A 19,636-nucleotide genomic window follows, 5' to 3' on the forward strand; every position below is an offset into this window, starting at 1 on the left:
AACCACATTAGCACAACCATTAACACAATTTACCACCAATTGACAGCGCAATCAGAAGAATTTGCGTAAAAATATTAACTGGGTTATTTTTAGAGAGTGAGTGCTTTTCACATGGACAGCTGTATGTGGGATGCTCGAGGGTAGGCAGAAGAGAAAATTTATTCATATATGCCAAGGAAGGACGGACGACAAACATCGTTTATCAACAGGCGATAGAATAGGGTTACATTAAACCAGGTAGTTTTATACATCTACATAAACTTATAGTTGTTTGATGAAACAGGCCCTCCGCAGGAGCTAGGTCGCGGTGAGCGAAGCGAGCTGCCGAGCTAGTTCAGTTGATAAAAATTGTACTAATTTTGGACAGATGAGAAAATAGTCGTTTTCCATAGGTTATTTAGAAGAATCATTATTAGATAATGTATTCAATATTTATTTAAATAAAAAATGTTTTTTATAAAAATATTGAAATTGACTATTATTAAAATTACATAAATAAAATTTGAAGAGACTGTTGTTAGCTGGTGACAAATGTCGACCTATGAGGTACTTAGTTGATATCCGAGTATTAGTCATTTGCCGCCGATTTTTGTTCAGAAAACGATTTAACCTTCCACAATATAGATTTCTCGACATTTGAATCTAATTTAACTCATAAAGATTTTGCATAGAAACTAAAACCAATTCTTCGCTCAAAGTATCGCAATTTAGGAAGAAAAATGGGAAAATCTGTGACATTTGTATGTAAGGTGGGGAAATTATGCTGTGTGACTCCTGTCCTCGCTCTTATCACCTGATTTGCATTCTTCCTGACATGAACAATCCTCCAGAAGGGGTTTGGAATTGTCCGACATGTGTATATCCACTTCCCGACCACGTATAGGTAGAGAGAGGTCTCCAAGTAAGGACAGAGGCCAAGAAAGACCCCTCCGTTAAGAAATTGAACGAGCCGGTCTGTCGGAAGTGTCGTTCCTCTGCAAACGTGCTTGTCACGTGCAAATCCTGTGGATATATTTTCCACCCAGGCTGTGTCGGGATACCCCCTGAAGAGATAGACGAGGCGGTGGGTCATTGGGTTTGCAAAAAGTGCAGAGTTTGGCTGTGTTGTAGAAATGTGGTAGGTTGAGCCTCTGCCAGGGAAAGTCGAGAAAATTATGAATTGGCGGTCTGAGGGAGACCAGGCGGATTCCCCACGGTCATATTTCGTCAAATGGCTGGACTGTTCGTACTGGAATTGTTCGTGGGTGAGTTGTACGCAGATGGAGGTCTGCCACCCTTCCTTGCTTCGGTCGTATTTGAAGAGAGCCGACATGTCGGTTTTCCCTGCGAATTATCGATATTCGTCAAAGAAGGAATGTTCTCGGTGGGAAGAACTCACAACGAATGGAGTCCGACCAGAGTGGCTGACAATTCAGCGTTTGATATCTCAGTTCTGATTATTTTCTAATCTGTAGTCACAATTCGTTGTATTTGGTCAAATGGCGAGACCTTCAGTATGATCAATGCACGTGGGAAAAGTCTGATTCCGAAATAACGGACATGGAAGAACACATTGAGAAATATCACAAGCACATGTAATGTCCATTGAGGTTATTTTAGTGAGTCAATGTTCGACAATTCGCAGGATAATAGCAATATTCACGTTATTGTTGAGTCTAATGTTTAGAAAGAGAATTCGACGAGATTGCATCCATATCAGACTGAGGGAGTCAACTGGCTGACCCATTCGTGGAAGAATAACATAAATACAATTTTGGCTGACGAAATGGGGTTGGGCAAGACCATTCAGAGCATAATGTTTCTCTCCAAACTGTTCACCGAAGAGAAAGTGACTGGTCCATTCCTGCTGACAGTACCTTTGAGTACACTCATCAACTGGGAAAGGGAGTTTGAGATATGGGCACCACAACTATACGTGGTCACCTACATCGGGGATAAAAAGAGTCGGGCAATCATCAGGTAGTCTCCTCTCCCGATTGTAGTGAATATGAATTCGAGTGTGTGGACAGTGACAAAGTGAGGTCAAGAAAGAAGCCCCACCACCGACAGAGGCAAAGACGTGTCACCAAATTCCACGTGTTATTGACCTCATATGAGCTGATATGTATTGACAAGAAGATTCTGTCGACATATGCCTGGAAAGTGCTTATTGTGGACGAGGCACACAGACTTAAGAATAGTTCTTCCAAGGTTCCCATTCTTCTTATTCTTAGTTCTTCCGAATATTAACTCACTACTTGTTCGGTTACAGGCTAAAGTTCACGGACAAGTGGAGATCTACGGACTGAACTACCGTCAACGGAAGGCGTTTTACAACAACGTGATGAGATACGGGTTGCCGAATACAAGACAGTTGGCAGTCTGGAAGTATTCCTTTATATAGCAGAACACACCGTGACTTGAGTTGTAAATCTCTGAAGAAGTTGGAGAAGTACTCGGAACTGTTTTGCAAGCACGTGGGTGACACTGAGGCGGACAGTCCGATTGAGGGAGTCAATAACAAGCAAGTGTTGATGAAGATTGCCATAATGAGTATTATCCGGAACAAGGTGATGGAGTACGGACATGTCAACGGGTTCTCCATTGACGAGTACAATCCGAATGAGCAGACTGAGGGGGTCGACGACTGAGACTTTAATATATGTGACAGAGGATTCACTGATTTGCACTCCATGTGGAATTCGGAGGAGAAACTTGTCTCGAAGGGTAAGAGAGACTCGATTTGGAATAGAAAACACGACTTTTGGCAGGCATTTCTTAGTATTTCTATTGCTGACTGTCAAGTTATGTGTACGGGCGGACATAAACAACGACAAACACTTCCAGATAATCAACAGTCCATTCAGTGACTATGTAAACAAACCTAATTATCTCGAAATCAAGAACGTCCTGGTTGGTGGAGTGAAGGAGTGGGTGTCTATGTGTGGCATATCCTCCCAACCTCCCTCCTTTTATTATTAGACGAGACCCGTCCCCCAAACTTGCCAAGATGGGTCGGCAGTATTTGAATTGGCGGGCAACATCAGCAAAGGATAGGAGGCAGTCAAGTTCAGCGAGGAGTGCCACCAGTCGAATGAGGGAGAGAGCATTGAGTTGAGAGAGAGGAGAATGTCGTACTCACTGTCACATATCGTCCAGCACTCCAATGACAACCACCCTTAGGGGACTTGTAGTGTGCCCCCTTCTCTGTCGCAAATTTCAGTTCGAACCCATCCAAATGTATTTCCTCGTTCTCGTCCGTGAAGGGGAGGTTGAGTAGGAATCCCACCTGCCGTGAGGAGGACTGACTCACGTGGGGGAGATACACCACTTTCCACTCGCCAATGCAGGAAGGAAGCTCCGACAACTCTTTCATGGCCACATGACGAAAGACAGTTGTGAATGGTCATTCTTCACTGCCATTAAGCAGAGGAGTACATTCGTCCAGTGCACTCGAATAGTTCGGACGGATGAGGAACTGGTTATTCGATTCTGCCTGATCAATGTCCAGCACACGTTCAAAGATTTCCCACAGTTTATTCAGGCCTGTTCTCTCTTCAGCACTCCACAATGTCATCACACACTGACAGTTTAGAAGGCAGTTGCTGACAAATATTTTTTATTGTTGCTGAAGCTTTTAAGGTCTACGTGATCCTACGAATGACTTCAGACATGATGATCTATATCAGAACATTTTTATTTAAACGCCAAGACCACGATAAGAGTCAAACAAAAGTCACGTGATCCCGATGCAGTCGACGAGGGACCTCATCTTCGCTGGGTGATCTTTCCACGAGCCCACACAAGATCCCACCGGGCGGCAGGCCGTTTTTGACGGAGCCGGATTAAAGTGTTTGAAATTGAATCGGGTTCTTAAAACTGTAAACTGAAATCGATCAATAAGAGAAATGTGGAAAATCATTCGGCACGCGGCAAAGAGCAATTAAACTGCATCTGCAGAATATATTCAAAATAATTGAATAATCTGATAAAGTTCTATGCGAAAATATCACATAAGGAGGAGAGGAAATCTGACACAGCACCCTAAAACACAAGAAACGGTCAGCACCTTTTTTTCGATGAGAGGTGTAGGATACTTTGATAAACCCAAATGTGATACCGTCATTATGGACACAGCCATTTATAAAGAAACGACTCTGCATTTTTCATACCGGTTTATGGTTTTTGGAAGAATAAAAGAATTTTTACCGTAAAGGTCTTTTCAATATAGGTTTAAAGAGAAGTCCGCGTCTACATGCTTAAAAACATTCACGGATTTCATTCTTACTGAATTTGCAAGCAAACCGAAACACTTAAAAAGTTTTCTTTATTCTGTCGGCGTAAACAAAGCCTTTAACTTTGTCTCAAGGAGAATTCTATCAAAGAAGATATTTCCAGAGAGACTCAAATTATGGATCTCACATCTTAAGTGGAAAAATGAAAGGGTGTGACTTGGAGGGATAAAGTCTACGTATCATCTCCTGCCCAACAGAGTACCTCAGGGATCCTCTTTATCCTTGGCCCTTTTCAACTTCTTCCTGGAAGATCTTCCGCCCCCTACCGACAATAATGATTTCATCCTATCTTATGCGGATGACATCGTATTGGCCTCACGGGATCTCCACAAGTGAAGAGTACTTCCGCACCTTTTTGCATTAAGAAATTGTGGCGATTGATCCAGGGGCGGTTTACAGTAAAGAAAACACAGTAATACAGTCCTGTTTTTTCCCATCTCCCCAATCGATCCCAGTAGGTTCAACTATGAAGGAGATTCCGAGGACTTCTAAAAGCTCTCCTGATAGACAAACTATTTTTGACCAAGGCAAAAGATGGCGATTAACTGAATTTAACGAGTAACTGAATAATCAATAAAAATTTTATGCACAAAATTTAAAAATAATTAAACTAAATAAGTAAGGGGGCTAAACCAATAAAGATGAAGAACATGGTTTTATGCTTTATAACATAATGATGGAACTGAAAAATTTATAAAATCTGATTAAAAAGTTGTTTTAATCCAATAGTACAAAACTGAATTATTGTATTTAGAACTATAGTGATCTAAAAACAGATGTTTAGCATAAATTCCAGTCTTTTTGACGAATTAAATTTAAAAAATCCACCTAACTCCATTTGCGAGAATAAATTTTTCTTTGATCTTATTTCTTAAAACCATACTACAATTTCATACTCTACCGTCTTTGATGTTGTAGTTATAATTCTACGTCGCGATTAAAGTGATATTTATGAATATACCAACGTGTTAAATTGATAAAAATGTTTCGAATAGTAGCTTTGAATTTTCTAATTTCGTCTTAGAATCATATAAGTATGACAACTGTGATGACCATGCCATATCTTGGAGGGGTTGTTCTTGCCGCAGATAGCAGAGTAACCCAAGATGCGAATACTCCCAACGAAAGCTATAATAAATTGTTGGGCGTGCACCACGCCATGCAGCACTTAACGACGTTATTCAGAGGGGGCTCACGGCCGCTGGAATTCCATCAATCCTTGAACCCGTTGGGCTTGCGAGGGAAGACGGAAAAAGACCCGACGGTCTATCGACTTTCCCGTTTGAGTTCGGCAAGTCTCTGATATGGGATGCGACGTGTTCAGACACTTTCTCGGAGCTTAATCTTCATTCTTCAGCTGTCGAGGCTGGCTCAGTCTCTCGCAAAACCGAGAAGATGAAGATCGGAAAGTACAAGAAGCTCTCTGAACGATATCTGTTCACTCCTATCGCCGTCGAGACTTTCGGCGTCATCGGCGAAAAGTCTCTCTCCTTTTTAAAAAAGCTTGGCCGCATGATCTCCCATAAACGGGGAGACCCAGGCGACTCGGAATTTCAGTGGATATTCGCACAATATTTTTGTATAATTATTGGCAGTTTTTTCAAACAATTCTGCAGGATTTTCGGGAGATGTGAAGCTAATACACGAATTAATGTATTATCAATATAAAATACACCCAGTGTTATTGACATCTGGAGTACATTAAAAATATGAGAGACAAATCAATCAAGGTTGTGTGCTTCCTCGACAACAAGCATTTTTAGTGATTTTCGTGGATCACGATATAGCCAGAAAGTAGAGACGCCAAAAAAAGACAAATCAAAGACTTAATTTTTCTGGATGTCTGCTATTGATTGATTTTAGTTTTATTTGATTCTTTTTTGATTCCTCGTTATTTTTAATAGATTTCTTGTTAATAGATAAATCAGAATAAAGATGGAGTAAAAAAATCAAGAAGTTTGACATTTTTTTAGTGAGGACAGAAGGAATGTGAATATTCTTCATGTCGATCAAGTTATTGTTTACTGAAATGTGCGACGAGACACCTGATTTGGCATTGGAAATTGATTTGATGTCCCCTTGGTAAATTCATTTGGGTCTTTCGTTGTTTCTGCGTTGAATCATTTATTGGATTGAGAAAAACTAAAAATCAATGTTTTAAAAAGAGAGAAGAAATATTTTTTTAACTGGTGGTTATGGAGGTTTGTTTTCAGCTTGTTATTAGTTTAAGTGTGGAACAACAATACTTTACTTTCAGGAATGCGCTATCTCTGGCACACAATTGTCTGGAGTTCGCCTCTTGGAAGAGCACAAGTACTGGAAGGAATTCAAATAGTAAGAAAGTATTTTTTAACTATTTAGTCTTGTCTATAACGAAAAAGGGCTGTGTCTTTAAGGGTTAGAATTGAGAGAGTTGACAGAATTAAGAGATTATTCAAAATTGAGTTGAAAATTGAGTCTTGAAAACAAAAAACTCTAGAAACCGAAACCTTTGATGAAAGGGTGTCAAACGAATTTTGTGCTTCTTTTTAAATAAATATTTTTCCTTTCTTTCGTTACAGTTGAAAGTTAGCGGCAAGATGAAACATATTTGCGGTGAATGGTGATCAAAAAACACTCATTTCTTTTTCAAGTTCACTGAAAATTTCAAAAAGTGTCTCAAATTGTCAAATCAGCATTGTCTTAATATCAGCATTCGATGTGGGGGAAATTACACTTTTTAAGCACGAAAAATATTTAATGTTTCGGACTGTCAATCTTGTTTGCCGTAGTGGATTGAATATTTCATTTGGTGTAATTGTGTGTATTATAGGTAACAAATCAAGCAATGCCTTGGGGAAGCTTTTCTAACGAGCCTGCCACAATGAAGGCATCTGCCACGGTCTTCACCTCTGAATACAGATTTTGGAAAAGTCTGGTCTACCTTGTCAATTGTATTCTATATTTAGCATTTTCAAAGAAATTTGATCCACATAGGAAAGAAACTTTCGAATTTTTGTATTAAAAGGCATCCTTGAGTTTTCATCGAATTATCTTAATGGGTAAGTTCCCACTACACTAATTATGTGTGATAAAAATTTAGCAGCTAATAAGAGTCATTAAAGACTCAGATTAATCTTTTCATGTATACATTCCATTTGATGTTTGCTCAACTCTTCACATTAAACTAGAAAAATGATGACAATTAAATAGTAAATAAATATCCTGCTTTTAAGATGAACAACAAAGCCGTTTAATTCAAAAAATCATATTACAGAAGCTTAAACCACTACGTGCTATGACTACATCAATGTGAAGGTTTTATATATAATTATCGGAATAAATGGTTTCGGGCAAATGTAAGTTTATCACCTTCCCAGGAATATTTGCCAAATTCTGATGATTCAAGAATCTGGCAGCATGCACAATTGAATACTCCACTCATCTGTCCAGTAAATATTCATCCAGTAAGGTGACTCACTGGGGCCTCTTCTTGTTGCTTTTGCCGTTGATAATGTTGCCAGGAATGTATCATCCGAATTCAACGTTTAGTACTAGATGACTCCACCATAGGCGGTATATCTGAATCCGTCCTTAAGAACTTGAAAATCTTAATCCCTTCATTGGACGCCATTATCTCGAAATCAATTCTTATAAATCTTAAATCATAAACATCAATTACGATTCACACCACTTTTCCGATATTCTTCGTTCCTTCAACACACTTTAAGCCCATTTTTTTGTCTCAGACCGTGCGAACTGGCACATTTTTGTTGGCATCAAACAGTAATCAACTTAGTTTTAATTGTTATGATGCACTCGACGCGGCAGCCCCCTTTGGAGGATTCAAATAGTCGAAAGGGAGTTGGGTTCTTATGGTCTTCCAAACTACACTGAAGTAAAGACGGTTATCAGTCCGTGTCATTCCTAGGTTGTCATTAGGACACCCAATCAAGCCAATTAACTTATTCAACACGTTAATCATTCACTAATCGGTCATTTTACTATTCTTTAAAGTTTGCGATTTATTTATTGTAAAAATATGCTGTTTTTAAAGATGTGAACAGATTTCAAAAAGCGGGCAGCAATTTGAATGGCTCCTTTTCTATGGAGGATAGATCATTCTATGTTCTGATATAGATCATCATATCTGAAGTCATTCGGGAGTGGCTAACCCTGTATATGTTTGTCCAATCTGCGCGGGAACAATGACCTGATTTCATTCGTTCGAGAACATTCTAGAATAAATGGAATGATAATACAATTGGTGATGAAATACATCTCAATTGTGCTCTTATTTGGGAGAAGGCTGGTTGATGGGAGGCAAAGACAATATCATATCGTTGAGAGAGAAGTTGGCAGTCACTGGAAGGCTGTCTCATCAGAAATTGGAGTTTACTTCGAGGCAAGATAAGTTGCTTTCCGTCATCATTTACCACCACTAAAACATTACTCATATTTCCCGCATAAATTCAAATTTTGTTTGCATTTTTAGGCAACAATTCAGTTAAACTTAATAAGATGATATCTCAATTTAATAACAAAATACAGTAAAACCTCTGGTGCTCGCCATTTTCGGGACCGAAGAAAAAATGGCGAGCAATAGAATTTGGCGAGCAATGGAAATAATCAATAAATTTTTCGACTTTGAAATTTTGAAAACATCTCGGTTTTCGATACTTTCCTTTCATAAGTGAGCCTTCCAAGTCATATTTGAGCAAGAAACAAAGAGAATCGAAAGAAATTAAAAGGAAAAAATTAACTAAAAAAATCTTTAATAGTTTTTTTGAATTCTGCCATATTTCTAATAACGGTTTTGATTAATTTTAACGAATTTATATCAAAATTTTTATTTTGATAAAAGAATGACTATTCTTTTCAACATTTTCAAAGCCTCTTCCGAATTAACATGAGATTCATCATTATGAGTATCTTCATCATCATATTTTTGTGGGAAAGAATCTCCAACAATATTAAGGTAATCTTTAATTTCATCTATTTCAGTAAATTCATGATTAATAAAATCATCTTTATCCACCGGGCCCAATATTTTCAAAATATTTACCATTTGATCATAATTTTGAAGGGATAGATTTGTAAAAAAATCCCAGTCTCATTAGCGTTATAAATGTTTTCAGCATTATATTGTTGAATCTTTGCAGAGATCAAAGAAGTAAATGCATCAATTTCTTGTTTCTGATCAACTGCAGTAGATCCTGATTCTCCATGTAAAGTCCTCAATTTTAAGTTGTTCCGTATCTTGAACTTGCTTAGCCATCCATTGCTGGCTTTAAACTCTTTAATTCTATAAATATTAGCAATGTTCTTTGCTTTCAACAAAATTGAATTATCGTCCCCCTTCTAAGCTCAATGTATTCCATCCAAGTTAACAGTTCGGTGTCAATAACAGAATAAGTTAATTTAGATAATCTCTTCTTATTGGAGAAAATAGGATCAGTAGACATTATTTTCTCTTTTCAAAGTCTAAAATCGTTTACAGCCCTTCGAGATATTTTTTTATTCAAAACAGAAAAAAAAATGTAAGCTATACGGTCCATCGTGAGACTTTTGTTCTCCTCCATGTACGGAATAATGCGACGTTTTTCATTAAAAGACAATCTTTTGCTCTTACGCATGTTGAATTTAGCATGGTTGAAATATTTTATATTAAAAATAGTTTAACCAAAAAAAATGTTTTTAAAAATTAATGGCGAGATTTAGAAAATGGCGAGCAATAGAATATTTATCAAAATTTACTAGAAATCTTTAATTTTTTTGAAAATATGTGGCGAGCAATAGAGGTGGCGAGTAACAGAGGTGGCGAGCACCAGAGGTTTTACTGTAATAGAATATTAACTGGTTTTTTTAAATGACGGCTTTTCGTGGAACAGTATCTTGGTGTCAGTTTCTCTCTGCTGGAAGGTCAGTAAATGCTTACGCTGTTGACTGCCTGTACAATACATTTCAAAACGGTCTCATTTACGAGAACATATTTTTTTCACTACGGCAACAAAAATAATCAAATGACTCGTTCGATTAATATAATAAAACTGTTAATTCCCAACTCTTTTAACAGCAACTGTACAGACTACTTTTCGAAAGCTGTACCGATTACCTTAAAATAAATACAGGCCGTTCACCAACTTTTTAAGGGACTACACCCACAGACCTTCATTCTGTGAGTAGTCTAAAATTGGGCGTCTAACACGTCTATCACAAGATACCTACTTTGGGCATTCAATAGGAATAGGAAGTTTTATTGGAAACAGAGAAGGGTTAAAGGTTAGGGGGGAGTTTGTATAATGAAACAATAGGACTACCCTATCGACTTCTTCCCAGAAAAAAAAAGAGACCCCCTCAAGTAAATTTTTTTTTTTTTTTTTTTTTTTTTTTTTCTTTTCTACCTCTGCAGGTACGTCCCAGTGACAATTGAGTTGGATTTATAACCACTTATAGCTTTTTCGACAGTTTCACCGACCATGGAGGATTTACTTTCAAGCCACAGGGGGATTGGATCTTCAACTTTTTGGTGGTAAGCAAGCTTCAAAGCGAGCCTGCGAGACTTTTCAAATTTAGTTAAGATGGTGTCCTTCTTTTTAGAGAAGTACCATCCCTCTTTTCCGTATAGTAGTCCCGGTAGGATCACCGTATTGAAACGTAGAGGAAAGTATCAGGCTCCAAATTTAACTTCCTCAGGCAGAACAGAGCATTAGTTGCTTTCCTTTTACTTAATTTTGCGTTTTCGAGATAGTTTCCCTTTTCATCGATGAACAAGCCAAGATATTTAATTGAGTTTTGTCGAGGTATGTTCTTGATCAGGCACGGTAAATTTATTAAATTTCTGCTTTCTGTGATTCTCAGTAATGCGGACATTCAATGGGGCTAATTGGCAAGTTCAAAGTAGAGCCATGCATTGACGACCAAATGAGTTATTTCAATTCACTGACAATATCGGGTGTGTCAGAGTATGCAAAATAGTCTCAATTATAGAACAGTGCGGTGTTGTTGTCCAAAGTTACTAGCCAACGGGAAATTCTTCACTCTTTCCCTCAGACAGTCTGCTCTGGTCAAGACAGGAGTTGTCTGCATTTCTTCCCCCATGGTATTTGAGGAGTGGCTGCCCTCGACCAGATGGTGGTGACCATGGATGACCTGCGGGGTGCCTTCCTCCATCTCCAACTCGCCTTTGGGTCGGCCGAGTCATTATCGACTCATTCATTGGAATCCCCAAGTCGACGAGATTATTAAGAGTGGGGTGATGGCTGCCAGTGCGTGTGTGGCACAGGATGCCTGGGGATATACTCATTGGCTTATTCTGGCTGGCATTCCGGGGACGGGGACAACGGCATCCCAAATAGCACTTTCGGCGGGTTTTAAATTCACGCGTGTAATCACATCGTCTCGAATGGCTGGGAATAGTGAGGAAGTGCAATTACATAAACAAGACGTTCGAGGATGCCTGTGCCCTCAGCTGCATAATCATCGACCAAGTGGAGAGTATCATCGAATACATTTCCAATGGTCTCCGCTTTTCCAAACTCATTCTCCAAATGTCCAAGGCCACCGAAATCCCCGAGAAGGTGAGCGTGGTTGGGGAGTTGTAGAATAACCGATTACTCCTGTTGATGACCACCAGCTGTATTAAGGCACTTCACTCTCTCCATTTTGGCCACCAAGGACAGTCTCCTCATTGAGGATGTCCACTCTCTTGTTGCCGTGGTCGGGACCCTGGGGGTGTTCACGGAAAACCAGTTGAGGGAGATTGCGAGTAATTTGGGCGGACATTCGCTGTATGTGGGGATAAAGCATGCAATTGAGGTGGCACTGTACTGGAAGCAGGCCGAGGAAGGCGAGATGGTGAGCATCTTCGCCTGCATATTACGCAACCCAATCCGCGTGATTGTCTTCCTCTGCAGGCAACGTCCCCTGTGTGATTGTCTAGTACACTTTTCTGGATATTTGCAGTGAATTGTCTGCCATCATTTGGTTTATTAGAAGAAATGGAAAGTATCACTTACATTTGAGTGCACTTTGTTCCCTCCTTCTCCAGGAAGCCGCACCTCTCGTCTTTATCAAGCTAATGCTGTCTCTATTCTGGTTATTTCGTAGGAAAATGTTGAGAAGGCTGGAAATTGACATCTTTGACCGGGGTCTCAACGAGCCTGGGATCTAATAGGATGCAAGCAAACTTTCAATCTGATTGGAATCTCCCTGCGCCTCGAACTAAGGCAATGTATTCCGCACGCGGGTCGTTGTGCCTGCTCTGTTGACTCTTTCGGTTTGCATCCTTTATCGTGCAGGAGGAGTGTTGGGCGATTTCCAGGGCACCTTCGGTACGCGGAAACGCACAAGCTATCCGCGAGATCTAACCGTTTTCTGGCAATGGTCGCAGATCGGGCTTGTTTTTTGGACTTTTTCTCTTTTTTAATTAAAAAAACAAAATTAGTTTAATATTGTGCGGAAAAAAATACCCACTAAAAACCACTGGACTATCGTCTCCCGGAATCTGCATTCGGTTGGATTTACCACTCAATTAAAAAACGAAATCTGAGATGCTCTAAAATATCCTTAGCTCTTCATATGGCAAAATTCACGTCATTTTGTCAGGGTCAGCCTGTAACTTACTCGACGAAATTATCATAATATCGAATTGTGAATGATTATGACAATTTTAATTGAATAAATTAAGTAAATTCGACCATTCAAGCAGACAACTGTTTTTAATTACAGAAATAAAAAAGGCATATTTGAATAAAAAGGCATAAAAACAAATGATTTAGTTAGTATTTGTTTCTGTAAATGTGCAATTCTTATCAAACAATTCTTTAACGTAAACTTCAAATTGTTCAAATGTCGCAGAACGAATATATTCATAATCAAGCTCCACATTGTCTGGATTCACTATAAGAAATTCGAGGAATTTTTTGAAATACAAATCTTTTAGCTTCTCATTTATAGAATTAATCTTTTCGTGAAGCGTCTATAAATATAGTAAATATAATCTGATGCATTTTCAAGATGTTGTATTTTCATACGAATATTGGCTCGATATCTCTGGGCTGCAATTTTATTTTTCTCCTTATTTTTGACTTCCTTCGACATTCAATTACGAAACTGCGACAGTAACACTGTTTTATATTTGTCGCAAACGAAGGAAAACTGCGTAAAATGACTAAATACCTATGCAATTTACATAATTTAAACGTTTTTTTTCATTAGTCATTTTTATTTGCATAAAATATTTAGCAGTTTAAAACTTCAAAAAAGATGTTAAATTGTTAAATCCAAATAAAAATTTAATGAATTGACTAATGAACTTTTCAACTGGCTTTAAGGTCCACGCATAGTTACTGGGTGCTTTTAACTATTGTGTTTATTTAATATGCAAAAATATTAATGGTTGAGGGAATTCAAGATATAGCCAGAAAACACGAGGTCAACTCGTACAATTAAATATCAGTCATCCATGCAGTATGGTAACAAAGTCAGAATAAATTATGAACTCAAACATAATTCAATCAATATAATTCATGTTAATAAATTTTGCAATTTCTGATGTAGCTCTCCACCATATTTTCTTTGTTCTTACTCAGCCTGGACTAATTAAACTTCTTATTTAGATTCTCCCTTCCCGCAACAGTCCTTCGTATATACATTTCCAGCTCTGGAAACTGTCTTGACGTAAAGATGAATTCGTTTTAACACCTATCTGGATTTTTAAAAATTATAAATTTTTTTTAAAAGTCGAATTAAATTCAAGTCCTCCCAGTAAAAGCATATAGACAAACATATAATTATAGTTTTTAGTGGAATCACACAAAAATAAGCAAAAAATGAAAAGAAATAGAAAACCAAGCAAAATGTAAAAACTCAGGAAACTACAGTTAAAACAATTTATCTGAGACTGTGGAATGAGTAGTGGGGGCTTTGGTGCCAGACAAAGACATTCCTGCAAGTAGGCTAGCTTATGAGCATAACCACAGACAGATGGAATGTTAATAGACCCCTGAAAAAAAAAATATATAGAGCATACAGTGAAATTATAATAGACCCACGACAAGCGAAATGTTATTTGTTGAATATCATTAGGATTAATCCCATAATCATCGAATATCACATTGTACTGAACGAGATTCACAGTACCCCCTCTCGGAGAATGCAATATAATGTAAAAGTCATACCTAAAAATATATTCAAAAAAACCAATTAGGTTTGGTCACTTTCGTATCAATAATAGTACCCGGGGGAGGATTATCATATCCATCACGAGTTTTCATGTAAAATCGAGCAGAAATTCAATAAAAGTGATGGTGGTTCTATTATGAACAGACTGAAATTACCTGATATTCTCTGTGATTTTGAGAAAGTTCAGTGCATCAGCTATTCCGCATCTAATTTGTTGGATTTCGTCGTCGTGCACTGCCTGTAATTGACCATCTCAAACCCCCTTCACGGTAAACGAAAAGATGAGTCGGAAAAACATTATGATTGGCGTAGTACCACTTAGCACATGCCTCTCCCAATACATGCAATGAACATACCAAATACATTTGGCCTCATTTTTATATGCAATTCAAATAATCTTAATTGATAACTTATCCTACTGTAGACAGATTCCATTCAAACTAGCCACAAATGCAGTCGCAGACTGATCTCGCCTCTTAGCATCGTGATAAGTATCTATGCCTATAAACATACTACTCTTCCGCAACTATAGAATATTAAAAAACCAATATACCGAATTAGGGAACTTAGTACCCCATGGCTGACCTCCCATTTTTGCGACCATTTGCGGCAGGACTTTAACAACCAAAGTTGTGATGTCATCTTTCGAGAAATTGTGCCGCAAAAAGACTTGGGTAGGAAATAAAAAACGAAAATAACCAGGAGTTTGAATACAAGACTGTATCTTAATAGAATTATATCGAGCGGGGGCTTCGTTTGGAAGAATGCAAAAAATCAAACTAGAAGTATTTGCATACCTCGCAATCTCATCACAATAATCCTGTGATGAATCTCCCGAAAGAGGTATACTAAACAAATGTGGTCTAAACACAAACATCGATCCGATTTCAAAGCTGATTCTCATTTTGTTTCCATTAGTACGGAAGGTAGACCACACATTATAAACTATTCTCTCCGTGGACGAGGGGCACAGGAGGCGAACACACTTTTCGGTGTCTGGTGAAACCAGCAATTGCTTTTTGAAGAGAAGATCCCCAAAAGCATTTCTATCCATCCGTTCCTAAAACATGACCAACCCCAACAACTTCATCTTTCCAATCGTTGAAATACAAAGCCTGATGTCGATTTTAATTAATTCCAAAGCATTCGGGTATTTAATAGTTTCAAGTTAAAATGATTATGACGCTCAATCACCTGATTGATGAAAATTTCTTTGTTTAATTTCCGCGTTTTTGTTAACTGAGTTACTTTTTTCAAATTTTAATAATTTAAAAAATTATTGAATTAACAAAAGTAATCATTAAGAATTTCAGGTCTTAAACAAAGAATTTAGATGATTTGGAGTGATAAATCCGATTTATCACTCCGGACACTTAGAACGGGCCTAGACATTATAACTTACGACAATAAATAAACTAACATTTTGTAATTAAATAAATTAAATAAGTGCCCCAAACCGGGGTCATCAAAAATAAATAATAGAATGAAAAATTTACTGTTTTTAAAAACTGCCCCTAAAAGCGGGGGTGCCCCAAAACCCGAGGGTGCCCCACCCATGGGGTCTGCCCCAAACCGGGGTCGTACTGTAATGAAACTAAATAATAAAAGTCGTCCCTGATGGCCCCTGATCTTGACCAGTGAGAGCATAAAAATGCATTTGGCACAGACACTGAAAGCAAATCCCATCATCGATAAAGACGCAATCACGATTGTGATAATGAAATTAAAAAAACTTGGATTTAAATTAAATGGACATACTTGTAGTCCTTTGACATTAGAAATTACAAATTTGTGGACACATAGTGTGTAGACGAATCCTCCAATCACCCCCAGGAGACATTTTAGTCCCCAGAGATTGGATGACGTGAACATCATTATTTTTATAATTTGAAAAGTTGTCGAAAAAAGTCGAAACGAGCAATTTTTAAGTTTATTTACGCGTTCCATTGTGTTGGTATTATTTTGATGCTTTTATGTCAGGGTCCGAAAGTGTGCCTGTGCCTTAAATGTGTCATTCAGTTGATAAAAATTGTACTAATTTTGGATAGATGAGAAAATAGTCGTCTTTCCATAGGTTATTTAGAAAGACCATTTTTAGATAACGTATTCAATATTCATTTAAATAAAAAATGTTTTTTATAAAAATATTAAACTTGACTTTTATTAAAACTACATAAATAAAATTTGAAGAGACTGTTGTTAGCTGGTGACAAATGTCGACCTATGAGGTACTTAGTTGATATCCGAGTATTAGTCATTTGCCGCCGATTTTTGTTCAGAAAACGATTTAACCTTCCACAATATAGATTTCTCGACATTTGAATCTAATTTAACTCATAAAGATTTTGCACAGAAACTAAAACCAATTCTTCGCTCAAAGTATCGCAATTTAGGAAGAAAAATGGGAAAATCTGTGAAATTTGTATGCAAGGTGGGGAATTATGCTGTGTGACTCCTGTCTCGCTCTATCACCTGATTTGCATTCTTCCTGACATGAACAATCCTCCAGAAGGGGTTTGGAATTGTCCGACATGTGTATATCCACTTCCCGACCACGTATAGGTCGAGAGAGGTCTCCAAGTAAGGACAGAGGCCAAGAAAGACCCCTCCGTTAAGAAATTGAACGAGCCGGTCTGTCGCAAGTGTCGTTCCTCTGCAAAACGTGCTTGTCACGTGCAAATCCTGTGGACATATTTTCCACCCAGGCTGTGTCGGGATACCCCCTGAAGAGATAGACGAGGCGGTGGGTCATTGGGTTTGCAAAAAGTGCAGAGTTTGGCTGTGTTGTAGAAATGTGGTAGGTTGAGTCTCTGCCAGGGAAAGTCGAGAAAATTATGAATTGGCGGTCTGAGGGAGACCAGGCGGATTCCCCACGGTCATATTTCGTCAAATGGCTGGACTGATCGTACTGGAATTGTTCGTGGGTGATTTGTACGCAGATGGAGGTCTGCCACCCTTCCTTGCTTCGGTCGTATTTGAAGAGAGGCCGACATGTCGTTTTCCCTGCGAATTACGGATATTCGTCAAAGAAGGAATGTTTCGGGGGAAGAACTCACAACGAATGGAGTCCGACCAGAGTGGCTGACAATTCAGCGTTTGATATCTCAGTTCTGATTATTTTCTAATCTGTAGTCACAATTCGTTGTATTTGGTCAAATGGCGAGACCTTCAGTATGATCAATGCACGTGGGAAAGTCTGATTCCGAAATAACGGACATGGAAGAACACATTGAGAAATATCACAAGCACATGTAATGTCGCATGAGGTTATTTAGTGAGTCAATGTTCGACAATTCGCAGATAATTCAATATTCACGTTATTGGTGAGTTCCTAATGTTTAGAAAGAAAGGGAAATTTCGACGAGATTGCATCCATATCAGATGAGGGATAAAAAGAGTCGGGCAATCATCAGGTAGTCTCCTCTCCTGATTGTAGTGAATATGAATTCGAGTGTGTGGACAGTGACAAAGTGAGGTCAAGAAAGAAGCCCCACCACCGACAGAGGCAAAGACGTGTCACCAAATTCCACGTGTTATTGACCTCATATGAGCTGATATGTATTGACAAGAAGATTCTGTCGACATATGCCTGGAAAGTGCTTATTGTGGACGAGGCACACAGACTTAAGAATAGTTCTTCCAAGGTTCCCATTCTTCTTATTCTTAGTTCTTCCGAATATTAACTCACTACTTGTTCGGTTACAGGCTAAAGTTCACGGACAAGTGGAGATCTACGGACTGAACTACCGTCAACAGAAGGCGTTTTACAACAACGTGATGAGATACGGGTTGCCGAATACAAGACAGTTGGCAGTCTGGAAGTATTCCTTTATATAGCAGAACACACCGTGACTTGAGTTGTAAATCTCTGAAGAAGTTGGAGAAGTACTCGGAACTGTTTTGCAAGCACGTGGGTGACCCTGAGGCGGACAGTCCGATTGAGGGAGTCAATAACAAGCAAGTGTTGATGAAGATTGCCATAATGAGTATTATCCGGAACAAGGTGATGGAGTACGGACATGTTCTCCATCGACGAGTACAATCCGAATGAGCAGACTGAGGGGGTCGACGACTGGGACTTTATGTGACAGAGGATTCACTGATTTGCACTCCATGTGGAATTCGGAGGGGAAACTTGTCTCGAAGGGTAAGAGAGACTCGATTTGGAATACAAAACACGACTTTTGGCAGGCATTTCTCAGTATTTCTATTGCTGACTGTCAAGTTATGTGTACGGGCGGTGGCAGGACATAAACAAACACTTCTAGATAATCAACAGTCCATTCAGTGACTATGTAAACAAACCTAATTATCTGGAAATCAAGTGGTGGAGTGAAGGAGTGGGTGTCTATGTGTGGCATATCCTCCCAACCTCCTTCCTTTTATTATTAGACGAGACCCTTCCCCCAAACTTGCCAAGATGGGTCGGCGGTATTTGAATTGGCGGGCAACATCAGCAAAGGATAGGAGGCAGTCAAGTTCAGCGAGGAGTGCCACCAGTCGAATGAGGGAGTGAGCATTGAGTTGAGAGAGAGGAGAATGTCGTACTCACTGTCACATATGGTGAAGTAAATATCCCCGTAGACATCGTCCAGCACTCCAATGACAACCACCCTTAGGGGACTTGTAGTGTGCCCCCTTCTCTGTCGCAAACTTCAGTTCGAACCCATCCAAATGTGACAGTATTTCCTCGTTCTCGTCCGTGAAGGAAAGGTTGAGTAGGAATCCCACCTGTCGTGAGGAGAACTGACTCACGTGGGGGAGATACACCACTTTGCACTCGCCAATGCAGGAAGGAAGCTCCGACAACTCTTTCATGGCCACATGACGAAGGACAGTTGTGAATGGTCATTCTTCACTTCCATTAAGCAGAGGAGTACATTCGTCCAGTCCACTCGAATAGTTCGGTTGAACTGGTTGTTCGATTCTGCCTGATCAATGTCCAGCACACGTTCAAAGATTTCCCACAGTTTATTCAGGCCTGTTCTCTCTCCAGCACTCCACAATGTCATCACACACTGACAGTTTAGAAGGCAGTTGCTGACAAATATTTTTTATTGTTGCTGAAGCTTTTAAGGTCTACGTGATCGTACGAATGACTTCAGACATGATGATCTATATCAGAACATTTTTATTTATTTAAACGCCAAGACCACGATAAGAGTCAAACAAAAGTAACGTGATCCCGATGCAGTCGA

At 38.9% G+C, this 19,636-nt stretch overlaps 1 protein-coding gene across 1 annotated transcript; it reads left to right on the forward strand.

Annotated features, from left to right (window-relative positions):
* The first annotated feature begins 1,605 nt into the window (after positions 1-1,605).
* LOC118761948 (chromodomain-helicase-DNA-binding protein 4-like) lies at positions 1,606-18,242 on the forward strand. Its single transcript, XM_036500143.1, has 2 exons — positions 1,606-1,959; positions 17,875-18,242. Exons 1-2 carry the CDS (start codon positions 1,766-1,768, stop codon positions 18,119-18,121), a joined length of 441 nt encoding a protein of 146 aa, XP_036356036.1. The 5' UTR covers positions 1,606-1,765; the 3' UTR covers positions 18,122-18,242.
* Positions 18,243-19,636: the final 1,394 nt, after the last annotated feature.

The sequence above is a fragment of the Octopus sinensis genome, unplaced genomic scaffold (genome assembly GCF_006345805.1).
Source record: "Octopus sinensis unplaced genomic scaffold, ASM634580v1 Contig18750, whole genome shotgun sequence".
NCBI classification, from domain to species: domain Eukaryota; kingdom Metazoa; phylum Mollusca; class Cephalopoda; order Octopoda; family Octopodidae; genus Octopus; species Octopus sinensis.